This window comes from Carassius carassius, chromosome 44 (genome assembly GCF_963082965.1).
Source record: "Carassius carassius chromosome 44, fCarCar2.1, whole genome shotgun sequence".
NCBI classification, from domain to species: Eukaryota; Metazoa; Chordata; class Actinopteri; order Cypriniformes; family Cyprinidae; genus Carassius; species Carassius carassius.
In genome coordinates, this window is record NC_081798.1 from 7925520 (window position 1) to 7953289 (window position 27770).

Here is a 27770-nt window from a genome sequence, read left to right on the forward strand (position 1 = left end):
TTACATGTAACACTGAAGGCTGGAGTAATGATGCTGAAAATTCAGCTTTGCATCACAGGAATAAATATTTTTTTTAAAGTATATTCAAATAGAAAACTATTATTTTAAGTTTTAATAATATTTCACAATATTACAGTTTTTTCTGTATTTTTGATCAAATTAATGAAGGCTTGATGAGCAGAAGAATCTTCTTTCAAAAACATTAAAAATTTAATGTTTTCAAACTTTTGGTCTGTACTGTGTGTATATATATATATATATATATATATATATATATATATATATATATATATATATATATATATATATATATATATATATATATATATATATAAAATATTATATTATATTATACTTTTCTGACGTGTTTTTGTTTATAATGTGGTCCTGGAGAGTGTAATCAGTGTAATTGTAGAGTACATGCATCTCTTGCCTGCAGGGAGTCAGTTTAATCAGCCCTCAATGTCATTTCCTGTCGAACAGTCTCGAGCTGAGTGCGCGACTGCTGCCGCTTGAGTTCTGAGCGACACTGCGTGAGCTCTAACACTGGCGAGCGAACTCTAGAGTTTTCATCATTACTGGAAATTTCGGCGCATTTCAGAGGAAAAAAACTTTTTAATATCCGTTTACAACTTTTAATCTCTTGGCTTTATTTAGTGTTGTGAGAACAACGGGCTCTTTTTTTCTACTCTACGATGATTTCTGTCAAGTTTTTTGGCTCTGAGAGAGTTTGAAGACGAAGATAAATCTTTTCATGTATTCATCGCTGGAGTTAACTGACGATATAAACCAACAAATGAGGAACAGCGAGTGTCAACATCCATGTAAATAGTAAAACAACTCAAATACTCGAAGAGAGAGATACATGAAGAGAAAGAAAAGACTTTTCCCCGCTCAATGGGACTCTTGAAAGTCTGTTTTCCGCGAGCACTAGAAGATGCATCACTGAAACAACACTGGTCCCGCTAACGTTGCAGGTAAGAAGTTTGGACAGTTTTGTTTTACATTTCAGATTTGTCTATAAAGTGAACTGTGGACACGTTCAACAGGTTTGAGTGAGTTTTAGCAGAAGCGTGCAGAGACTCGCCAGAGACAAACCAACAGAGTCATGGTGTTCTGTGTGCTGCACGTGATTCATGCAAAATTCTAATATTATACTTCTCAAGTGAAGCTTTTAGTAGTTATGAAGGACCTTTATCATGTCTTGAAATGCATGTTTGGAGAAGCTAAATAAGTATTCATTTAGCACATGACATTTTAATTAAAGAAACTCTTGAAATTGCTTGTTCACCACAGGAATGCCATGGTCTGAGCATCAAAATTGTTTATTTATTTTAGTTAATAACTTTAACGTTTGCACAGGTCTATTGTATCATAGCACACCCTATACTGATAGTTTCTGGCCAAGTTCTGTTTCATTGTGCCATTTTAGTTTCTTCTTCTGCCAAGCATTATTTCCCAAGCCGCTGGTTGTTTTTTAAGTGCTTTGGCCCACTGACGTGAGCCAAACAATAGGAGGGAAAAGCGATAGTGGGAACAAGCACAGCTGTGTGTTCGCAAGCTTTAGCCTTGTTTTCATCTGTATGTTTCTTTTGCAGGGTAATTTCTAGTCACTTGGCACCTGGCTCCAGAACAGATGTCCAAGGAGGACCACAGCCACAGTGTCAGCCCGCCCGAACTTCCAGATGGAGCCCAACTGGACAGCCTGCCCATGGAAACTCTCACCGCGCCATGTCCAGGTACTACAAACACAGCTAGCAGATCTCAGGATGTGACTTTAATATGTTGTTAATAAGTGGATCAGAAACTTGATTTCGATCAAAGGCTACTCAGCTCCATGTGTAGGCATCATAAGCAAACTTCAGAAATGAAGGCTATACTGAAAGGGAAAATAACTTAATTACAATGACTTCTAAGATGCCCTTTAAAACCAAATTACAAGGCAGCATCTCATGTATCCTACGTGGAGATTACAGTCCCAGAATGCATTGCTTTGAGCTCATTGAAAAAAATGGCTCCGCAACAGAAATGTTGTATTGTAAATATTATTCATTCAGTACATTTATTAAAAACTCTGTTTAAACATAGAAATAATAAATGCAATATACATGTATAATAATGGGAGGCATGGTGTGTAACTGCTGCCAGGCATTCAATTAGGATGCAGATGTCTGCTTCTCATCTGATCCTGTACTGTGGTCAGGTCCATGCGGTGCAATGGCGATGCTGTAATGAGATGCAAATATACTAAGATGATTATGATTTTTGAACACCTTTTTAACTTATTTTAGAATAGAGACCTACAATATTAGCTGAGAAACCTCTGTAGGGAGCTACTTGATGCTGCTTTTCAAACATTTTCAAACTCTTAATTAATTTTGAGTCATCATTTACTCACCCAAACGCTGTTCTAACCTGTTTGAATATACAGAAGATGTATAAGGTAAGAAGAATATTGTGAAATATTAAATTATTAAAATAATAATAATTCATAATATAAATTATATATTAACATGTAAATACAATTTTGAATATAATTTATTCCTCTTACTGCAAAGCTGAAATTTAATCAGCCATTACTCCAGTCTGCAGTGACACACAATTCTTAAAAAAAAGAATTCTAATACATTTTTACAATACATTTGTAAATATGTATTACAAATTATTTATTATTATTATCCATACCGATTTTATTTTACTATTTTTTTTAAACTGTGAGAATCTTTTTCAGGATTTTTTCTAAAGAACATAATTTATTTGAAATAGTAACTTTACGGTAACATTTTAGTATAGGGACCAATTCTCACTATTATCTAGTTGTTTATCAGCATGCTTATTATCAACATATTGGCTGTTTATTAGAACTGTACATATAAAGCATATATTCTGCATGACCATATTCTACATCCCTAATCCTACCCAATGCCTAAACTTAACAACTACAGTACCTCACTAAATATTAATAAGCAGCAAATTAGCAGGTTTATCGAGGCAAAAGTTGTAACTAATGGTTTGTAAATAGCAAGAATTGGACCTTAAAATAACGTGTGACCAACTTTATTATCACTTGATTAATTTAATGCATTTTTGCTGAAGAAAAGTAGTAATTTCTTTCATTTTTTTGGTTTAGTAGTGCATGCTATAAATATATGTGTGTATATATTATAAATATAATTCACTGAATACTTATAATCTTAATAATCTTTTCACTTGCATTGGCTATTTGAAATTCCCTTCCATTTCGGGTGCAGACTAGTGTATGTAGGCAGCAAGGCTGCTCACTAGATTTAGAACAAAGCTAATAGGAGTAGACACTATTGTTTTTGTGCTCTGCTAGTGGAAGTCTGCAAACAGGGTTCACAGGGCTAGTGAGGTGTTTAGTGGTTTGAAGAATATGTGCTTTGCTTAGCTGTGGAATCATGCTTTGCGGTGAATGGGGTTCAGTGAGCTTTGGTTTGTCAGTAGGGCACACAGGGTCACTGAATTGCAGAAGAGGAATGAGGCACTTGGACATGCTCTTCAGATCCACCATACTGTCCTAGTAGCAAGGCGTCAAAGTTCCAGATGAGTCATGGTGTTCTATACAAAGGGCACTGCAGAATGTGCATGGCCTGTGTGTGTACAACCAAACCGTCTTTGGTATGGGAGCCTGTGAACATTGGTATTCTTACACGCAAGTGTGTGAACAACAAGTGGCTTTGAGCACACCACCTCTGCAAACTGCCACAGTCCTCTCCACAGGAATCAGATCTGCTGGCAGAGGCCTCATAATTACTTTGGAAGAGGGCAAGTCCTGGCCCAATCCTCTATTTGAATAACAGTGCTTCAAAAACAAGTGAGCGTGTTGATTCCTGTGTGATTGCCAGAGCCAATGCACCATGGTAATCCAGCCACAATCAAAATTAGGCCACCAGGCATACATGCGATCTGCCCAATAACTGCTAATTAGATTTAGCTCTAAACTGTTCCTAATTATTTAAGGTTTTTGCCTCAACATGAAGCACATTCATTTGGGCTGTGAGGAATTCTCATCTCGGGGCGTTTAAACATTAGCTTATGGTGTTTGTTTTTGTCTAAAATTAAATGATCATTTTTACTTTTTCAGTTTTTACAGTAAAGTCCAACAGGATCTGGACTCAGTCTAAAGAACTTTATGAAAACTCAAGCTTGCATAAGGCAGCTTGATTACGGATATGGCGCCTGTCCGAGGCTGAACACTGCCTTTATTGACTTACCTTCTTTAGCTTTAGTGCCACAGTTCAGTGTACAGGCCTGACTCACTGTGGGAGATGAAACATCCACACTAACTCCTTGCTCTCCAGAGTGCATGACTAAATCTGTTTTCACTAGAGACACTGAAGGATTTGCTATTTCGAAAAATCTTTTTTTTTTTTCATTAGGTTCAGAAAGAATTAAGACTAAAGGCCTTTTTGTGTAATTTAAAACTTGACAAACAGCCAGCATCTCTGATTCTGCTTGAATTAAGTTATGATTTGATGGCGATGACAGAGTTCTGTTTGAATGTGTCCACAGACGCTGTAACAGTTTTAACATGATGTGCAAATATAAGACCAATTCATAGATATAAAGTACTGTAGATGTTGTAGACTGGAAGAGGGCAACAAATTCCTTTGATATCTGTGCATCTCATTTTCATCTGATCATCTTTCACAAAGCTGTGGCCAACAGTTATGATGGGGATGGAATGTTTGTTTTTACATAAAGAAATTTAAAAGAAACTGCAATTAAGTGGTAGACAACAATTTTTATAATCAACTTCCTAAGAATGGTGCAATTCATTTGATCTTAGAACTACTATATAAATAAATTATTTCTAAATTAAATTAATACAAATTCTGTACAGATTGAAGGATGGTTTTATAAGCATTTCTTAAGTAAGTTCTCTTTCATTTCTTAAGAAAATTATCGTTTGGCATGATCACATATACTTGTCATTTGTGAGTGAGCCACTATATATATGTGTGTGAACCAAGTTATTACTATTAAACCTTTTTGTGTTGTTGTGTTTTGGGCTTGTCTGTGGTTGTCTAATAAAAATCATTCTTCTCTGAATAATTGGTTTGGTGCTTCTTGTTTGTTACAATTGGAAGATCATTACCCTCATCTGGGGGTATTTTTGATGCATCTTCATAAAGAAAAAAGTTTTGAATTTCCATTTTGTGATGCTAACTCTAACGCAATCCAGTAAAATACTCTAGTGTAAATTATATTGGCATGTGACAGTAGTCACAGATGGGTCACTGATATTCTGACACACTTGAGCTCTCTTGTTCAAATGACTTGATATTCACGCTACATAATTATTTGCAAATGCTCAGCTGGCCTTTTAAGATGTATATTTTGGCTCCTCCTTACATGTCTGGGGCAGATATCACTCGCCGGTCTCCTTTGTATGTGAAAAATTGAGATTTCATCATGTTGGATCATTGTGAGGTCTGTTTTTGATGTCTAGCCTGATGGTTTTAAGTTGCTGTCGAGATTCTCATGTGGGGGGATTCCTGCAGCTTTCACTTCAGCCATAAATCTTACTGTTAGAATGGCAAATTAGCAAGCATTTTTTAAGAACATTTGGATTTTTTCAAATGAGAGAGCAAGTGAGAAAGAGAGCGCGAGCACAGATCAATGCTGACCTATGAGGCAGCTGTTGGCCACTCACCACTGAGTGTTTGAAACATCCTGTTGCTGCTTTGGAGCTAGCAGAGGTGCGTGACTGTGCAAAAGTGAATGTTTTTATGTTAAAGAGAACCAGGAGACGTGGCATGTCACGCATGGAGATGCCAAGCCTTGAAATGGAGATACAGACCCCCCACTTTCTTCACACTGTTCTTTCTCCTCACAGAAACTTTCAAGCACAAGATATAGTGCTGTTAAATCCTCCCTAAAGCCTGCTAAATACCAGACATTTTCTTTTTTAATGAGCTTACAGTGTTTTTCCCTCTCTTCTATTGTACTGGCTAAATAATCTGTGAATTTGGATAAATTCCAAAACAGTTCTTTGAAGCCCCCCCCCCTCACCCCCATGCGTGTTTTTACTCTTGGCCAGTTTACAAACCCAGATTAGACTCTATTGTTTCAGAGCCAAGCTTAGTGAAGATGTTACCATAGTTATCAGCATGTCTCTTCAGAGGATCAACCACAGACGATGGCTTAATTATTTTCTTTTTGCTCCCCTAATTACTTCCCTGAGGGGTCATCGCTAAAAAAAATTGTGTCAAATTCATGATGGGCTCACAAATGTGTAACAGGGGAGGATGAATGTGGGCTTTAAATGAGGCGCTCTGCTTTAATCCATCTGAGATGCTCCACTAAGTGGCACCACCTGTTTCCTGTTGCACTAAATGCTATTGCAGTGCGTTGAGTAAGATACAGAAAAAATGTGAATAAATATGGAACAGTCAGTGAGTTTATGTTTCTAGGAGCTGTGACCAAGGTTAATTAACTCAAGGGCCTGGCAAAAAACAACCACATGGATGAAATATAACTTATATGGTACACAGTTCCAGATTGTTGATCAGCAAAATAAAATAATGCGGAGGGAGATAGATTGGCTCACATCTGGTGCAGTAGGTTTTGATCTAGTCATTCCAGGGCTCTAGGCCAGGGTTCCTCAATAGGCGGCCCACAAGAGAATAATGTTTGGCCCGTGCTAATTTCAAATAGGGTTGCTTAAAAATTCGAACGCAGCATCAGAAAGCGACATTAACTTAAATCGTGTCTACACCAGATGATTGGGTGTGGCACGATGCAACAAAATACAGTAGAACTTATTATAATCATTGATGCTGTCTACACTGAATGCAGTGCGGCGCGAAAAATCCACGACAGAAAACTGCGGACTCGTTCAATTTATGACGTACTGACAGAAAGTTCAAATGATTTGCAATGCTTTGTCGCATCCAGTGTAGATACGAAGTGACAGCACAAAAACATAGCAAGTGTGAAGTAAAGAAAAATGGACACTGAAAATAGATGATTTAAATGTGAATGGACTGAACAGTTTTGAGTGAATGAGTGATACCATCTTTGTTATGGAGTTTGGTTCGCAGTGAGTTCACGGTTTTAATGTAAGTTTGGTTTAGCCTAATTTATTTTCAAGATCTGAAGTAAAATATCTATTGTTGCTTTCACTATAGCTATAAAGATCACGCAAAATAATATTCAAGCTCACATTAGACACTTTTAACATTGAATAAAGCACATAATCACCTAAGATTATCGCCAAATAGAATTCTGTGTCGCTGCCAGGGCTGGTTAGGACAAAAACTACATTGAAAATATACTTTTTATCGCATCGTGTCACGTCTGGTTGGGACATGCAGTGTTACAGTTTGACCCCCCCAAAAAATCTAAGTATAAAAATATTAATTCTGACAAATCTAATAATTGAATCTGCAATGGAAAGTGAAGGTAAGAAGTCCAGTCTGGAGATGAGCAGGAACAGTTGATTTGCATGGTAGACATGGAGATCAAGATTTTTTGTTTGTTTATTTGTTTTTAATATTCAACAGGCAAAGTTCAAAATGTTCATAATTGTTTGGATAAAACAGACTACTGGGGGAAAAATCTGAATGTTTATTGTGTGACCATCTTTTGATTATTTTAACAAGCAACAATAATATAATAATAATAATAATAATAATTGATAGATAGATGAAAAATTCGTGAAAATAGTGCTACATTTAGTCACTTCCACGAAAAATGGTTGCAAAAACATTACAGTTTAGTTTAGAACCCTGTATCTACACACTTCTGACCACTCGCACACACATACTTTATACTGAATCAGATTTTAACTACAAATTAACTTATTAACTTTAACTTACAAATATGAAAGCTCATGAAAGCACAGCTTCCACTTTACCTAATCTATAGCAGCTTCCATCTTGTACTGTTACATTTCACATTTTGCACATTATACAATTTAAGAGAGACAAATCGCAGTTATTATGCAGACATGATACAACACATTTGGAATCTGCCCTTGATGACCTGTTTTCACCCTCTATATCTGCATTTTAACATAAAATTAGGTGTTTATCACCTACTTTTCTCAAAATGATCTTTCAAGTACACCAATTGTGAATTTGAGGAATGTAGCCTGCAGCGTAGTTTGATTCTGCAGCCTTACAATTCCCAATGTATCCCTCTGTTCTCTGTGCCCCATGGCCAGCACATTGTTCCAGATGCCTGCAGAGCTACAGCAGTCCTTGTCTGCCAAACCTGAAGCCGATGATAATATTAGCCCACAGCTGCATAAAATAACCTAATTTTTATGCCTTTCATTTCATCTGTACTTTTTCTTTTACCTCTCCCCCTTGCTTTTTCCATCCTCACACTGTGCTAGCACGATATCACCCTCAGTGGATTCTAAAGAGTGATGGTTTTAATTAGTCAGAGTAATGACAAGTAATTAACTCCCAACACAAGTGGCCGGTGCACTGCTCCTTTAGGCCCGCCTCTGAGATTTCCTGATTTTAAGTGTTTTTTTTTTTTTTTTGTCATGTTACTCAATACATTTTTCTTTTGGCACATGCTGAATAGTGAAGAGGCAAATTTTAAACTTCAACTTTGCAAATTATCTTATCATATTTTCGCTGGCGCACAAGAGAAATAGTGTCATCTCTTGTATTCCATTAAAAGCTGAATTTACAGTCACCGCTGTTAGGGGAGGTCTCATCGAGTCAAAGGAGAAGTTCTGGATATCAGAGTTGGAGAAAGTTCTAATTCAAGCATGTCTCTCGCCTAGTCTTCAGTTCAGCTATTCCACTGAGACGCATGGGGGTGTGAAATTTCTTTAAGTCTCTTGTCAGTCTCTCTCTGTTTCTCTTTTGTCTGTTTCTTCTGAAAGCGCATTAGTAAGGGTTGGTGAGGACAGAGCAACTCTGCCACAAAATAAAGAAAGGCTGGGGCTTGAGGGTTGAGCGTATTTCAAAGTGTCGCTGTAAAGCCACATGGCTGCTCAATCTCTAATACCAGGCCTCATACCTGACTGCTCGAAGATTATAGAAAGTCTCAGTGTGCTCTCCCAGACCTCAGGAGTAAATAAGGCAAAACCACAGAAAGGAGAGAAAGAGATTGAGAAGAAGAGAGACACAGAGGTACATGGAGTTCTTCAGGCAGGCAGACTGACTCAGAATCAGACGTGCATGAGTGTCTTGGCCTGGTAACCGACGGATGTTATACACACCCGCAGAACATTCGTCATTCTGCACACTCTTTAAAGGTGAAGTTTGTCATTTGTTTGGATGATATACTTTTGTCCTAGTTTAATGTTAAACTCAGTGGTTGTTTGAGCATCCAAACTCATTTGCTCAAACAGTTTGTGGTGTAAATATCTATTTGAAATGGATATTCTTTTTGCAGTTCCGTTTAGTCAGCGACTCTCAATTCCAGTTCTCGTGCCTCCCAGCTCTGCATATTTAGCATGTCTCTCTTTGTTAACACACCTGATTCAGATAATCAGCTCGTTAGAATGCATGAACTGTGTTCCCATTGACATGGACACTACATAGTGTTCATTGCTCTCTATTCCCCAAGCAGGGGAAATCTGTTGAAGTTTAGCTCACTTCGGAACATTCATTCACGGATTTGCGCAGTGCAACGTCTTCACACGGACAAGTGTGACATCATATACCTCTGTAAATAAATGATTTAAATTCACATCTCGCACACTTCAATGCAATTTGAATGGAACATATACGTTTGCTTCTAACTGAAATCATGGCAGAATATTCTGTGATGTCCACTTCGCAGGGCGCTTACTTTCGAGTAGAACTGTCTGAAGCCGTAAGAGAAACATACAAAATGTGCAGAGCAGCGGGACACGAGGACTGGAATTGAGAACCGCTGCTCAAACTAATTTGAATGACTTTCTTCCGTCTGTGAACAGGGTAGATATTTTATAAAGTAAATAAATCCCCAGTGATTTCTTTCATTCTGTAGAAAAAAGAAGTTGAAACAATACTCAAATAGCCCACTTTTTTTCTCAGAAAACAAAAGACTGAAGATTAATGTCATTATAATTTTTGGGTGAACTGTCTCTTTAAGAAAGAACGAGTGCCAGTGTACAGAATACCGCTGTAATTCACTGGGGTTGTACCAATAGGATGCTGATGTACATTTTTCCAAGTGTTCTTTACCACAAGACACCTCATTCCTGTTGTCGTGGGAAAAGTACTATAAAATTGAGGTGCCCCCCCGCCCCCACAACATCGAACATTACATGTAACACGATGCCTTTTCATGCCATAAAGTCTTTATGACCATTACCCACATACAATATTTGTATTCCTATGTTCTTATGTTGTTTACTGGGAAATGTATGAGCCCTGTTTATGTAAAGTTTCCACACATTTTCTGCCTCTGGGGTCCACACACATTGCATGTGGAAGTAATAGCCTATATTCACACCATAGTCCATCACATTTAGCAAAATTTATTATTATTTTTTTATGTACTTGGCCAGCTCTAAAACAACTAGCATGTCTAAAGCAGTAGATCGTTAACCCAGAAGTCTGATTTCAAAAGGCTTTTGCAAACGTGGCGTAATTGCTGAGATCATTAAGTGCAGGTTCTTGAAATTCCTCGCCACATAATACGGAAGGCTGAGCTGAAACTATGATGCCTGCGCAGTAAATCTCCCCTGCCTGCTGTACGCCTTGATTATGATGAGGAATTAAAGCTCTGCCTTTGATAACTGCTGGGTTCTAGTTGCTAATGCTCAGTGATCCACAGCAATGGGAGAACAGAAGGAGCTGACGCACGCTTCAGTGCCACAGTGGTATAAAAGCAGACTTCTGTTGAGCAGCATTACTGAGGCAGGCTTCAGTGGTCTGTGTTTTAAAGCTAAAATGGTTCATAAACGTGATCCCTGTCTGTCCACAGCCCCAGCACTGCTCTCACACACACCCACATCAGCTTATAAACTCTCTGAACCCTGCAGGTTTTTCTCTTTCTTTGTCTCTGTTTTGCTTTTGAATGTGTGTTATAAAACTGTTTTCTTGAATACTTGATTCTGATTGGTCAATCTTAGAATTCCGTTGTCAGATATGTTGTGCACTTACTGCTAAATCATAGACTTAGCCTTTCTTATTACCCTGTATGTTATATATTTAATATACTAATACATGTATTCATTTTATTAATTCGGAAAATAAACGATTTAAGCTCACGTTCTTTGTCGTGCTTAGAGGTTGATTTTTGCGACTTTTGTTGATGGTATTGTGACTTTTTCTGCCCTGTCAGCAGCTGCTTCCAGATGTGGACTTACCGATTCCAGCTCCTTCATTACTACACAGGCACATACAGGATATACGGCCCAGGGGTCTGCACAGAACCACAAGATGCTTTGAGACCTCAGCAGGCCAAGTGTCAAGGGATATTTGTGCTGCTGGCATGAAGTGTTGCAAACAAGCTGTACTTTTAATTGTCATTGAGGTTGGGGAGGAGAGAATGTTGACTATTCTGTGAGCTATGCGCTCGAGCCCTGACAATTTGTCTGTTGTTGGAGTTTTGGTTGAGGAAATGGGGGATGGAAGCCCCTCGTGAGTCGTCTTGGTTTGCCTGCTGAGAGGTGAAAGAGTTTAGTAAAGAAAATAAATAAGAGTGTATGGTTACAGTTCTGTCAGCAGCTAGATCTGTCTGATACTGATACTGTAGGTCAAGAACCCTGTCCCTCAAACTCGGCTCTCTCCCTTTTATTTCTCTTTCCCGCTCTCTCTTTCATCAAGGTCAAGGGATTTCATTTGTAATATAAAAACTACATGGTCAAAAGTGAATATAAAAATATATATTTTTTAAACTACAAGCAATATATATAACGGCCATCTTTGCCGTTACGGGTTTTCCTTATATATTTGTATTTAGGATTGAGGAAGTGACATGTCTCTTATAAACTGTCTCTGATATTACCCACCAAATGTGTTATTTGCGCATACTCAAGATTACAAAAGACGATTTTAAACTGTAAGTTCCAGTGGCGCAGAAGGTAAACTGTGTGTCATTGACGTGATCGATACGGGTTCGAACCAGCCTTTTGGCGTTTATATTTTCTCCCTTTTAAAATTTCAAATCACACCAGAAAAGTATTTATTTTCAATGTAAATAAAGTAAATAATCAAAAAGTTGAGGGTAGGTGTAGGGAGGGTTTTATTGTCCCAATAAGGTGACATCCATTAAACTCAATAAGTTATTATTGCATTCTGTTTTATAATGTACTACAATACTGAGGTGCAGATAATTGCCACTATTTGCAGTAAGTAGCCTAGTATAAACAGCAGAAAATCCTGCTATTTGAACATAGTATACATAGAATCTATTGATATTTGCACTTAGTGTAAATAGCATATCACTAAAAAAATGCTCCTATTTGCACTTAATGTAAATAGCCGCTCACTTTTTTGATAACCGCCAAACTAATGCAGGGTGAAAAAATGTTGCCAGATTTTGCTATTAAAATAAACAAAAACCTATAAATAAATAAAATAGACCGAAAATATTTCAGATATTTTGGAAATTATAAAGTTGTCACTGACCCTAAACCGCAACTTCCTACTTTATTACCTTTATAAAGTGTTAAATTAAGTGGAAAAACAAGTCAAAACCGCGTATAATAGCTGGATCTGGCAACACGGAGGCTGCGTCTCGCACTCTCGCACACAACTCTCTGAAGACTCGTTCACTTCGGAAGCGTCTCGCAGCGATTATTTTCATACCACGGACGCTAAACATTCTGAATTATACATGCAGACATTCATATGAAGAGTTTAGCAGCAAATTAGTCAATCAGAGAACATATTTTTTCATAGCTGGCCATGATTATAACAACAACTGTATTTAATTATATAAGTAAAAATATAATAAATATGTAATATAGTAGGCCTACAGATAATTAGCTAAATATTCTCTATAGCTCTTTTTTTCTAGCCAACTAACGTGCTACATATATGGTAATTAAATGGCTTTCCTGAGGTAAATGTTATGTGACATAATTGTTCACCAGCAGTTTTATTGACCTCTTTGCGCATTGAAAAAAACTGATTGATCGATATGAGGAGGAATATACATTTCGGTAAGTTATGTATCTTTCAACATTGTTCAATCGTGTTTATTACTATTAGCTAGAGATGATCCTGCCACTATAGGGATCTGTCATGTCACATTTACAAGCGCCAAAACTTATTGCTTGAATTTTGTAATAAAATTGACAGAATCTGAGAGCTGAGATTATTTTTTATAACATAAGTAACCTGCTCTGTCTTGTCTGTCGGTCTCCGTGTTCTCTTTGCTTTGCGATTTTACTGTGCGTGAGAAAATGGATGTGTGGCATAAGAGAGTGTGGAAAGTGTAAATTCCGTGTGTCTCACGGTGAATGCGTGAGAGTTGGCAAGCATCGTAAATCAATTAATCTTTCCAGATAATTTACCTCAAGCGGTCTGCTTCGAAGTTCTCAGAGGAATAAGATGCGCACGGAAGGAGAAGCATTTCCATTGGCTCCAATCTGCCGGTATTGGCCAATCAAAAAAGTCGATATTGCACAGCCAATATCACTAAATTTCCCACTATGTTTTATTATTATAATTACACTACGCTTATATGGCTATTATATTGTAGACTATTGAGTGGACAAAATATAGAAATCCTTTTAATAATAATAATAATAATAAAAATACCCCCCCCCCCCCCCATCATCATTCAGAGCCGATGCATGAAAAAAAAAAAACTTAAATTCTGGACCTTTGGCAGTGAGGGGGGGTTCGTTCGAACCACCCGAACCCCCCCTGCCTACGGGCATAAGACTAGTCTGTGGTTTGCTTGAACAACTAGTAACATAATTGGTCAGGAAGCTTTCTATAATCAGGTTGGCTTGGGGTTGGTTTGGCATGTTTTTAGTAGTTTAAAAATTGTTTATGAACTTTTAACTAGTTTACACTCAAAAACAGTGCAAGATGCTATGCAATGGCAAAAAGACGTCCATTTGAATGTTGTTTCTGCAATGCTTTACAGATCTAAAACATTCAAAACTCCTAATAGCCCTTTGTGGATGGCTAATCAATTGTCGTCAATCTTGACCCTGCTAAGGTAATATCTTTAAAAAGTAATCCTCTTGTCAACAAAAATTATGAATATTAAGTTAAGAAAAAGGAATAGAAATCCCTTAATACAATCGCACAAAAAAGGTAGAAACTGGAGTCTGCCAAAATCCAGTAAAGCAAAACAAGGCAGAGAGTCACTAAAGGAAATAAACAGAGAGCAGTGGACTGATGGTCTACAGGAGATGCTGTATGTTTATCAGACAGCTAGTAAAGCCCAGCTGGCTTCCATTTGGGTAGGTATGGGCCAGAGGCCAGGATGGAGCAGTGCTCAGTTGCACTCAGCTCAGCTAAACACAGCGCTTCTCCTTGCTAAGACCCAGTCCTGACCCTCTTTGATCTCATGCTGCTCTAGCCTCCTCAGACAGCCCTGTATAATTACCAGGCCACATAATAAGACCACTTGGCTCCAGCTCTAACTTATAAAACAAGCACACACAAACACATGCTGCTGACCGCATGAATGTGCTTTCTCAGATACGTGAGCACAGCTTGCATGCAAAGTGATGATCTAGCAAAATAGCTGGTGCAAATATAAACCCATTTCTAAACTGAGCATCCACATTGTACTGTTGTTGCATCACGACACATTAGAAATGGATATGAAAGCAAAGCTCTGTGTAATCTCTGTGTAACCTTTCTTTTTCTCTCCTCTGTTTGTGTTTTTTGGCTTCAGAAGGGAATAAAACCGGTGAGCAGACAGCACAGGATTCAAACACCCCACCCATGGAAAAGACAGGAGATGTGGAGAATGGCAACAACAACAACAGCTTGTCCCAACCGGACCTCACTAGCACTCCTGGCAAAAGCATAACATGTAAGCATGAAACAATTAGGCTGCATTACCGAGCAGCCCTTTACAGTTTGTTTGTACTTGTCTGTCTGTTCCATTTTTATAGAAGCAGGTGAAATGATGAGGAAATTATGACTGATGACACTGACCATAGGGACAGAGATGTTAAGGTCACTGTTATAAAAGAATCTGGGTCTTAATTAGGATTTGATCCTAAATTCTGTGCATTTCATTCTATGTCGAGAGAGGAAAAAATGGGTATTTATAAAGTCAAAATTTGATGTGAACATGTTCTTATGCATATAAAAAGGATGCATACAAACATTTATTAAAATGTATTCAGGTGTAAAGACCAAAAAATAAATAAACACAATATATGAATATCACAATATGGATTAACATTATTACATGCACAAATTAACAACTGCTTTGTAATACTAATCACAATTACCCTTTTAGCTACAATTCAGACTTTTTCTGAATATTCTGACCAAATAGAAAGAAAGACAAGGCCAAATTGTGAGGGATAAACTTAAGCAATAAATTGGCAGAATGTTCTTTTATGGAAGAAAGAAATCCTTCTGAGATGTAAATTCAGAATTTAGGGGAAAAGTGTCAATTGTGAAAAAAAAAATAAATAAATAAAAGGTTTACATTAAAAGCTTATATCTTGTTATTTGGACAATTTTTCTCAGCTTTTTTTTTGTTTTCTCGTAAATACATCACAAATTCATTTAACTTAAAGTCATTGCTAGTCTTAAGGTCAACAATTAATCCATGTAAGTTAATCCTCTGAAAAATAAATAAATAAATTGTTTTGGTAATCTTTAATAAAAATCTGAACATTTACTTCCGCTCTGGAACGGCATTCCTTCTCTGATGACTTCAGTTTGACGGTTTGGGCAGAATATGCCTAACCACGCCCCTCCGACCCGTTACTGCGAGTGAGAGATGAGAGGAGCACAAAAATAAAACCCCAACCTCTACTCAATATTCTTTTTCAGTTGGAAATATGTCACCATACTGAAATAAAATTGGCAGCAACTTCCAGTTCATATGGACTTTAAATTTAAGTTGAACTGTGATTTATGAAGTAGGGTGAATTTAGGAAAATCTTTTGTCTGTTTGTTTGATGTTTTATAAGTTTGTTCCCAAATATGGGTTTGTCAGTGAAATATTTTTGTACTGCTGTATTTATAGGACATTCGAGAGACAGGAAATGATGTGGGGAATGGGATCAGGGTTTGAAGTAGCCCATTTATGAGAGCCTCATCTCAATAGCTCAAAGCAAGTGCGCTAAGTACAGGGCCACGTCGCTGATTGATCTTGAACAACAAATGTTTTGGAGATGAAGCAGTGACGTGTACCGGTGCTAGAGTCTGTGATATGTCTGTGACTGTGTAGATATAGACTGGGTGTGTACTAGTCAGTAGGCTGTGACTAAGTCCTCTGACTAAGGGGTAGGTTGTTGATATGTCCCATTTCTGAGTCACACAGCACCAGTCCCCTCGGGGACAGCTGACCCACCCATAACCTGAAATAACTACATACACATTATGAGCACATTGACTAATCACACACTCAGCTGTGTTAGTTTTTATCTACAGCTCTGTTTATTAAACACATTTATAAAATGGTAGAGCAGAAATATTGCTGAACCCAGAAATAGATTCAGTTTGGCAAGACAATGACAGAGGATCTTGTGTCAGCTGAAGTTGGTTAAGATGTGTAAAATGGCTCACACTTACTTTATTTAACAACCAAGATTTGATAGTTTTGGAGTTAACTGCTATTGTTGTGATGTTGCCTTGGTTGCAGTGCCAGGTGAGTTATAGCACTGTGTTTTTGGCAGTCAGTGCCAGCTTACTTACTGCTCTCCAAAGTATATATCGGTGATAGTGTTTCATAGTCTTTCAGCTTACTTCACATGAAACATGGGCTTTTGGGTTTGTATGATGTCAATTTATTTGAAGTATAATAGGGCTGAGTGGTAAATATGAGCAATATAAAGATTAACAGTGCGCTATGGTTGTATATTGGCACAGCTGTGATTCAGCTATAGGTAATCAAAGCATGCCAAACACCTACATTTTCAAATAGATGTTATCTTTATTAAATGTTGTGCAAAAAAAAAAAAAAGGATAATTTTTTTAATTAAAGTGGGTTTGGCCATCCTCTGTTACACTCGTTGTGAGAAATACTGCAAGCGGAGTGACACCAATAAAATTGTTAGAGTTCTATTATCATTAGAATATCATGCTCTTATCAGCCAATCAGATTCAAGCAGCAAGGAACTGTTGTATAAACCAGTAAATATAGAAATGTGTGACCAGTAGAGATTTTGCTGTAGCATGATAAATGTATGTTTGATGGTGAGGATGACCAAACATGGATGGTGCTAATGTACAGAGTAGAACATACCTCAAAACAAGTAAATATGAGAATTTGTTCTTAAGGGACGTTGAATTTCATACTATTGCTTATGTATGGTGCGAGTGTGCAGTGTGAGGTATATTCTTTAAATTGATTCTATAAAACCATTTCATTTAATTAAGGAGTTTCAGTGAAGTTAGAAAGATGTTTTTGAAAGAAGTTTCTTTGAGGGCTCGCCAAGACTGCATTTATTTGATCAAATATTCAAAATAAGCACTGTAAAATATTGTAATTTTAAAATGACGTTTATTCATGTGATGGCAAGGCTGAATTTTCATCAGCCTTTACTCCAGGCTTCGGTGTCACATGATCCTTCAGAAATATATTTTTGCAATGGTACTTTTACATTTATTGCTGGGGGCAAAAAAAAGCTGACTGTGACTTCCTGTAAGTGTTATTCCATGATGAATAAATAGATCCATGCAAGACCCCAATGAGACAGCTGTGAGCATGTTTGCACACTGTCACAGGTTATGTGAAACTTACTGAGTATAAGTATGCTAAGGACAGGCCCTCACTGTGCATGTGTGGTTGGTGAGGTCGTGCTCTGGTTGTCCAGTCTGAGCCCGTGCACTGACACATTCCAGACACCTACTGCTGCTTATTTACAGGGCGGCTGTTACTGAGCTCTGCGGCCATTTCCTCTCTCACATTCACCTCATCTTGGAGACCATTACAGTTCATCTGAGCATATGACCAGCTAAACTTTATCTTGCAGGAAACCAAGGCACCGACTAAAAACAAAATTGGTTGCGGTGGTTGCAAGTACCGTGACTGGAATTCTTATGGAGACTTTGAGAGTGGAAAGGCTTGTAACATGATCTCATTGTCTATTCACAGTCTAGCAACAGGTAATTTAGAAAAATTATGTTCACAAAAGTTAAATGGTCTTGAAGGCATGTTTTTAATAGGCATGTGGAAGGTGGTCACGCTAACCTGGTGGGCGTTGACTGCTCATATGGCAATGATTCTGAAAGTGCAGTTCATGTTTGCCCACTTCCACAAATCTGTCACACTTTAGGGTGTCATATTGTGTAGATTTGGTGTGATGGTATGACATTACCTGTCTAAAAGTTCCCAGTAATGAGTTGGCCAGGGTGCAGTAGAGACTCTACAGGCTGATTTGTGTAAACGCTTGGCAACAGCATCAGGGTGTTTAAGACCCCGCAAATACCCAGCGTTCCGCATCAGTAAGAAGAAAACATAAAAAGGAGATCATGCATCCTGCATTTCCTGGCTTGTCCCTTGCACATTTTTTAAAATGCCCATAAAAATGGCAGCGTTACGATTGCATAACAGATTAGACATGTTATGGACAAATGTACAACTCCTCAACCTCAATTTTTTTCCCTGCAAATGTGTCTCCCTTGACGCATGTGGTTTTATTTGCAGATGGACCCGTGAGATGTGCCTATTTGGGTCTCGTTAAATGTTGAACACTATTGCATCATCTGCTTTATAAGGAGTGTGCAATCCTTTATGGATCCATATGTGCTTTGAGGCAGGCGGTTGCTTATTTATCTTTTGCTTTATTCGATTTTTGCATATATATAGAAGATGTGCTTCTCGATAGTGATGTAGCAAGTTTTATTTAGTGCCGAAATCAGCAACTTTTGTTGAAAACAGAAGTGTGAAGTTTCAGCCAGGTCCAAATGCTCCAGTTCAGGGCAATGATGTCATGGATGTTGCATGCATGTCTAGACTAAATGCCTTTGACAGGCTGTGAGAGTTCAGAAAAGGCTGTTAAATTCACTTTTTACTTTGGATCAGTGTTGTTGTGAGTAAGAAATACAAACTGAGAGCATGGGTTCAGGTCCTCTAGCAGAGTCTGTGTTGATTTCATGTAAGTGAAGATTGCTTTTTACAAAACCATTTCCTGGTTGCCTTTTAAAAAAAAATGCTCATCATGCTAGTCAATGTTTTAGGGCATAAAAAGGTTAGTACTCATAGCTTTTTTTTTTTTTTCTGAGCTTAATATACATTTTTTGCATTAATGCACTTAATTCAAGGCCTGGTTAATATATTAACAGTCCTGAAAAAAAAAATGAGTATGAGACTAATTGGTCTTAACGAAAGTCCTTCAGTAATGTTTGCATAAGTCAAGAGATAGGTCCATCCACTGGCCTGAAATTCTCTCATTGGCCTTGGACCACTGGATCATCTTTATTTATGAGCCATGGAATGAATTTAAAGACGTGACTTTTCTCTAAAAGCCAATTAGCCTAATCAACCTATGACATCTTGTTTTAAACTAACTTTGTGATGCAATTACATAATGACTGTTATCAGTACTGGCTGTCTAGGCTGTTGTGCTTGTGCATGCGTACACTTACTCTTACACTCTTATCAACAGGAGCACTTAGAGATATTTATTTTATCAGTGTGTTTCCTCAAAATCAATCACATGACCGTACAGCTCTTCTGACTGTCAGAATGCCAGTTAGGAAAATGATGAGGTCCATATACTGGAAAACGGCTTCTGAGATGGCTTGATAAAAATTGAATTTGGTCAGAGAACGGTCTCATTGCATATCTCACCTCTCTCAGTCCCATTCTAGCTCTTTCAGTGAGTTATTCAGCTTCAGCAGGGCCTAAAGCTCAGTTAATGTGTCTCACTCACATCATCTATTATCACTGTTCAGAGGAGCCGGCATCAGGGGAAATAAACGACTTAAAGGAAGAGGTGAAAATGCTGGCTTAAATTACAGCTTTAAAATTCCCTGATTAAAGTCTTCATTGCTGGAGATTGTCATTGAAATGAGCTCAAGCAGAATGGGATAAAGACTGCTTGGTCTCTCTTGTGAACCTACTGTATGCTGTATTTTTTGTTTGAGGCCACCCTGTAAAATCTGTCTCGGCTTTTCAAAGAGCCGTATCATTTATCCCTTGCCACATTTAAATGTTTCTTTTTCTTTTCAGTTTTACCGACAACAGACGTCCTTGTTTAAAAAGTAGGGGATTTCTTTCTCTTTAGTGTGAAGATATGCTGCTTTTATTTGCACCATCTGTCCTACACTGGTATTATTTAGTTATTTATTTTTGTTCTTGAAGCTGTCACATGTTTGTGTTTTCATTTTGTATTAATGAAAAAATGCTGACTCACTGGCTTCTGTGGCCCTGCGGGTTTTAAACAAAAGGTAGTGTAACTCACGGCTGTTTAAGGCAGTGGGGGACTTTAAATGAGGTGTTACGGGAAGCCTGGGGCCCTGGGCAGGGAATTTAAGATGAGATAATGCAGTTGACGTCTGGGGGTCTCAGGGGCCCAGAGAGGCGCATGTTTAGTGGGTCCCGAGTAGTTCTGCAAACCTAGAGAAACTCGACATCTCAGGGCTGAATTGTGCATTTTAGACAGAATGGACGATGCTGAGAGCTGCTGATCCATGTGCTCCATGGATGATTTAGGAAAATATATAATTCTTTTTTTTATTTTTATGAAATATACTTACTTTTCTTTTTTTACAAGCAACCTGAAGATGATTCACCCATTGTCTGATTGTCCCCACCCACAGATGATTTCAGACTGTAGTGTAATGCACCAATTAAATATTATTTTAGCAAAAGAAGAGTATTTAAAGCTGAGAGAACTTTAGTAAAGCCTCTTCTAAAGAGAACCTCAGTGATTTACTTCCAGTCATTTGTCATCAGTTTCACATCCATTTCTTTACACACTCATTCTGTCCACCTCTCCCTTCTTCAGGTCTTTTTTTGGTTTTCGGGAGCATAGTAAATGAAAGCCGATTCAATTGATAGTAGGTGGATAGTACCCAGCCTCATCCAGTATCGTATATATATATGAATTTTGTTCTGGATATGAGAACACAAGACGTGTCATAGTTTTGCCCTCTGATTTTCAGCAGAGAAACTTCTGGCTTCTGTAGAAATTTCTGTCTTTCTGGCGGATGCCCAGGAGACCGACTGACGCTGCCTGTTTACTGCCCTAAACACAAATGCGCACAAACAAAGTAACATCGCCGAGTCAAATACCTCATCCAAAAACTGCAGCACAGGATAACACAAATATGCCCCAGTGTTATTGTGGATTCAAATCCTGACCACCAACATTCCAAAAAAATGCCCAGTGGTCTTTAAATATGTTTACACCCTTTAACCGCATGTGCACTTTTATTTAGGTCAAAAAAGTTTGAAATGCTGTGGGTGTAACTCAAGCAGTGTACAATACAGTGCTGTTCTGAGAGCCACTAATGCATCTATTTAACCTTGAAAAAGGCACTCTGAAAGCAAGTTTGGATGAGTCAAATTGAAAACAAACTGTTTCTTAAGAGTATATGTCAGGACATAAGTTTTAATCTTTCTTGAAAATGTTTAATTTTTCTTTGGCTGGATTTGAAAATCCATTGTGTTATTGTCTTAACAAGTATAATTTTTCATATTCTTGAAGAGCCACTCTGTGTAAAGACACCTATTTTTACCCTTACAAAAGAATGGAACTTTCATTTCATACAGTAGCCTTCATCGAGTGGCATTCACACTTAAATGCATTTATGCATTGTTATAGGAGCACTTGATTTTTAGTGTCTATTGTTTATATATATATATATATATATTTCCTTATACTTTTGAATGGTAGTGTATATTGTAGATGCCGGACCGCAGTTGTGCTTTGAACCTCTCCAGCAGCTGGTGGTGATGTAGATTAAGTAGAAATATTTCAGGTTTACTGTCTTTGTCTCTGTTTATGAAAGAATCAAAAAGAATCACACATCATAGCTTCAAATGTCAGATGTAAATCCATGGTGAACTGTAACTGTTTCTGAAGGGCTGATCCTTCAACTAGAGCTGGCAAGCTCAAGATCATACACATTAAAGCCTGGCAAACAACGGGGGTGGAAGTTCATTATAAACACCCCGCCATTCCTACACAGAACATATGGACTCAAGGGTGATGTTTACCTGCTTGAAAGAAAGAACTGCTTTCACTTCTGAAGAAATGCTGGCTTTTATTCTTTTCATAGACTCTGACATTTAATGCACTTCATATGAAGTTATCTTTTTACTTTTTCTTCTTCTTTATTACAAACCGAACACCTGGAGTAATGTTTGAAATGGAAAAATATCCAATCAGAGTGAATTTGCTTGTGGTCTGACCTCGGCCAGGCTCCAGCACCGGCACACTGTGGACATGTGTCCTCAGCCATTATCTAATGTAGCTGATTGCCAGTTCTGTCTTCTAGACATTCGAGCGTCAGACTCTGTGAATTGAACAAGGTGTGTTTGTGTATGTTTTTCCTGGACTCTATCAAGTCAACATCCCTCCGCATGGGCACCAGACATCTTCCTATGAACTCTGGCTCTCTTAATATTCCCTTCAGTCATTTCTCATATGAAACATGCGTTAAGGTCAAGAAAATGTTTAGTGCAGCAATATGATGGGATTAAATACTATCATCATTCACAAAAAAAATCACAAAACATCTCACGTAAAAGGTCCATTTAGCCTCTCTCTGATTTGGGGGTTTATTTCCTTTGGCTCTGAAGGTCTGCATTTCACATAGTTTTTCATTCTTCCAGAATAATTAGTCTTTTGCGGTGCTCAAGAGTAAAATATACGAAGTGGTGTAGACCGCTTGCCAAAGTCAACTCCACGAGCAGTTAGTGGAGGAACACTAGAACATTTGTAGGCTGTAAACTCACAGGGAGACGGTGTCTGAACTTCAGAACGCCAAACGTTTTGCCTCATCCTCACACCCAATGCAGAAAAGACTGACGTTGTAATTATAACCTTAGTCGTAACTTCTCTTCGAACGCCTCTTTGTTTGTTTTCATTACCCTGATCAGACCGCACTGTGGCGTATCATTGTACACACTCTTTTGTTTTCGATGACAGCCTACTTGGATTGTGGTCTGCTTTTCAAACAGTTGTCCACCATACAGTGCCCAGATTCAAGAGCTTAATTGAGTATTTGTTTAATCAGTGCTTGTGCCCGAAACAAAGCAATTATTTTTAATTAGAGCCGAAAAATGTTTCTGAATGTTACTAGAAATTCAAATTAAAGAGAGAGGCTGAATTCAGAAAGTTTACAGATATCATATTTTCCAGAAGATAAGTTGCACCTGATTGTCACATTGTATTATTATTATATTCAGAAATGATGTAAAATGCCAATAATTATAAAATAATAAATTAAATACATATTTACAAACATTATAAACCATTTAGTTTGTCTTACTCCAAAACAAATCATTTGAATTGAATGGTCTTTAGAACACGACAGGAATGGTCATTATAAGTATAAAACAAATATGAAATATAATGGCATTTAGTATGAACAGCATTTATCAGAGCTGTAAACAAATACATTTCAAATAAAACTTCCAGCATGTGGGAAATATTCTGTACAAATAAACTTGGGTTCTTGCACCACTTCCATTGATCTCTCATTAATTCATTTATATTGGTCACTTTGGATTGTTACAGCATTGTTTCAGAGGCAGAAAATAAATTTACTGACTCTTTACTGTAGGGCTTGATTATTGCGTGTATTTTAAAGCCATCCTCCACTGTAAAATCACTAGTATTTGGACCCCTAGACATCTGCAGTTTTATTTATTTTTCATTTTTGAGGCACACAGTAATGTGCTTGATTTGTGTATGTTGTCTTGTCATTTGCTCTCTGTGGGAAACGAAGCATAGCGGTGATCTCATATTGTTTGTTTGTTCCTTTGTGTACTCTTCCTGCAACTCTCAAGCAATAATATGCAAATCCATTCTGGTCTCTTGATCTTGGTTTATTAATTCCGGTTTCTTTTGTTTGTTTGCTTGTCTGTTTGTTTTGGACTCTTTCGCTTTGGTCCTTTGAAGCTGGTTGCAGGGAAAGCCATCATACTGAAACGATACACAACCAAAAATGAAAGGAAACATTATGAGTAAACAAACAGATGAACATGATAGAGTAACAAAGACAGTAAATCTGAAATAATGAACCGTATCATTGTGTCTAGTCATAGTCAACAGTTTAGACCCCACATTTACTGCCGACCAGCAAGCAGCAAGCGGATATTGTAAACACATGTGCTTTTCCCGTCAGGATCCCTGTCCCTACTGAATACTGAAGGCTCTTTCCCAGAAACAAACTCTACATTGGCATAAATCTCAGTCAGTCTTGCCCTTGTTTCCTCCTGTGGTTGACCTGTTGAAATCACTAGGACTGGGAGATAAATTGAATTTGCTGGTTTTGTTGGTGATTTATAAGATTACGCAATATGTGCTTTTTATATACTCATTAAGTTTCCTAAAACCTCGTTAGACAAGTTTTGTGATTTGACAGATGTTTTAATAGTCTCTAAATTTAAAGTAGCATTTAAAGTAATTTAAAGTTCAAACTTTTCTATTAAGAATTTATCTTCGACAATTTATAACTAAATATGTATGTATGTATGTATGTATGTATGTCTGTAATATTTTTAATAATAACAATAATAATAAATTAATAAAATATATAATCAGTTAAATGTTTTAGAAATATTGTAAAGTTAATGTTAAAATATGAACTGTTAAAAGTTCAGAAATATTGAGATATTTTACACACAACTGTTTAAAATCATAATAATAAATATAAATTAATAGTTCTTCAGTAACAATGTATTAGAATGACCAAAATAAACACAATAAATTAGAAAATTGAATTTAACAATAAATTAAATAAAATAATAATAATGTATTATGGTTTCCAAAATTAGGCATAACAGCTGTTTTCAACTCTGATAACAATTAATATTTTTGACCATTAAATAAGCATATTGGAATGATTTCTGATAGATCACATGACACTGAAGAGTAATGGCTTCTGAAAATTGCTTTGCCATTACAGGATTAATTACTGTTGTTACTTTATGCTGTGTGTGTGTGTGTGTGTGTGTGTGTGTGTATGTGTATATATATATATATATATATATATATATATATATATATATATATATATATATATATATATATATATACACACACACACACATTGTGTATTCTTGACTTTCTATAACTTTTTATATAAGATTTGCGATGAAGACCTAATTAAAAAAAAATTGTTGCACATAACTGTCCCTTTAGTAAAGTTCTTGGGTATTACACAAGAATCTGCCCGGGGCCCTTTTCTGGAAGTTGATTGGTCCACGTGAGGAAACGGCTAATTCCATTAGAAGAAACAAGATGCTAACTAAGTTTACTAGCCACAAATATGCAGCTGCTGTTTTTTCTTTCACATACTCAGGCTGCAAAATGAGAATAATTACACAGCAGCAAAAAAAGCTGATATAAAACCCAGCTGCAACTTTGCTCACCTTTTTGTTTGTTTTCTCTCTCTCTCTCTCTCTCTCTCTCTCTCTCTCTCTCTCTCTCTCTCAGATCAACCTCAGGCACGGTCTACACCCATACACCCCACGCTACCTAACTCAGCCGAATCAGCGGCACTGCTGAGGAGGGACAGCAAGCCACGCAGCAATAGGGTCAGGAAAGGAACCTTTACACGAGCCGCATCGTCAACCTCCTCATCTTCATCCACAGCCCATAAAAACCCCAAGAAACTGCAGTCGAACCCATCCATCAACAGTCAGAGGAGCAAAGGAAGCTCCAAATCCAACAGCTCCCAGATCCCCACAGAGGCCCAGGATGGTGAGTCAGACCTCACTGCACATTAGCCCTCATTGTTTTTACACACTTTCTTTCATTATAAGGAAGTTTGATGAACAAAGATAAACCTCTCTAGCCAATGACATTTTAGTTGTTACTAACTATCTGTGCTTCTTCTAGATTGCTGTGTCCACTGCATCTTGGCCTGTCTGTTCTGCGAGTTCCTCACACTGTGCAACATCGTGCTGGACTGTGCCACATGTGGCTCCTGCGCATCAGACGACTCGTGCTTCTGCTGCTGCTGCGCTTCAGAGGAATGTGGTGACTGCGACCTGCCCTGTGACATGGACTGCGGCATCATCGACGCGTGCTGCGAGTCTGCAGACTGTCTGGAGATCTGCATGGAGTGCTGCGGGCTGTGCTTCTCCTCCTGAGACTCCTGTAGGGGGCGTTGCCTCTTTCACTGATTTGGGACCTGAGAAGAAATAAGCAAAGAAAGACATCTGATGATCTGGAGTTGTGAGTTAGCTTTCTTTTGAACTGTCTTGCTAGGAGAAGGTTTAGTCATCCTACACTAGTGGTGTTATTCTGCAGTCATCTTTATACATATGAACTCTTTCTGGGCTGGTTTCCGCTTAAAATCTTTTGTTGAGTCTGCACTGGCATGAAGCTGAATACAAATACATCCAAAAGACTTAAGAGGCCACTGAGAAAAGCCAAAAACCTTTCAAAAATGTCAGTGTTTGTTAGTTATTTCAAATCGTCTTGGTGCCAAACTTTTGATTAATGCACAATCCAAAGCTATCCAGTGGTTTAAGGATTTCGCAATGATGCACACCATAAAAGAGCTTGAATTGCAAATACAGATCTGTTGTCTCCCAAAAAGGAATACATAGCCAAAGATCACATACACAATAAAAAAATCAAATCCCAAATATCACCTCTCCATACGCACACTTACTGTAGTACACTGGTGTAGTCCTTTGAGGATTACAAAAGCCATAAACTGTGAGTGTGAAACTCATAAATGTATGCGAGTGGGTGAAAGACATGATGTATTTAATATATGGTGCCATACTACAATTATATCATAGATTCTATATAAAGGTGAAAAGAATCCTGTCACTCTCTACATTTGGTCCTGTGATGTTCTTATTCTCACTCTTTCACTCATCAGTCAATCTTCTTACATACTGGAATATTATACTGTAAACAGTTGTGAATTGCTCCGTATTTTTTCCAATGTGAAATATCTGTTTCGCAATTCCAATACTTTCCATTTAAATCATTTGTGTGTCAATCTAAATGTTAAATTTATGTATATACCTATTATTTTAGCAGTATTATTTTATCCTTTCTTATTTTTTTTTTTAAACAGGATTCCTTACTGTCTAGTGTCTACATCTAGAGCAGCACATGACTTCAACACCCCATAATCCAAACCATAAACTGTACATAATCATCTCACAGAATGATGGTGAAAAGCAGTGCATTGATTTGAATTGTTTACATTTTAAGGACACATCTCTATTCTGGCTTGGAGGATATGTTTTTAACTGGACGAGACTGTGCAGCAATGGAATAAAAGAATAGGATTAAAGAAATCTATTACTGTTATATTTGGTGTTTTTTATAGCAAAGAATTCAAACCCCAAAATATATCCAAGGCAGTGGTTTGCATTATTTAGATTTAGCTAAATCTTATTTTAGGATGAATTAAAATGTTAAAAAACGTAAAAATAAAGATGTACAACATTAAGCTGTCACCATATTTATGAGTTTAATTACAACACAAGTACCAGAAGTACATAAAATTTGTCTTTAAAAAAAAAAGGGAGCTTTGGAGTCA

General features: G+C 37.5%; 1 protein-coding gene across 2 annotated transcripts; it reads left to right on the forward strand.

Annotated features, from left to right (window-relative positions):
• The first annotated feature begins 458 nt into the window (after window positions 1–458).
• mdfi (MyoD family inhibitor) lies at window positions 459–27538 on the forward strand. 2 transcript variants are annotated; one of them, XR_009427396.1, is made up of 6 exons: window positions 459–977; window positions 1599–1739; window positions 14788–14928; window positions 25697–25963; window positions 26102–26440; window positions 27300–27538. XR_009427396.1 is itself a non-coding variant. In XM_059537731.1 (5 exons), exons 2-5 carry the CDS (start codon window positions 1637–1639, stop codon window positions 26353–26355), a joined length of 765 nt encoding a protein of 254 aa, XP_059393714.1. In that variant the 5' UTR covers window positions 460–977; window positions 1599–1636; the 3' UTR covers window positions 26356–27538. The 2 variants fall into 2 exon arrangements, 1 of the variants encoding a protein (XP_059393714.1); XM_059537731.1 differs by having other exon boundaries at window positions 460–977; window positions 26102–27538.
• The last annotated feature ends 232 nt before the right edge of the window (window positions 27539–27770 follow it).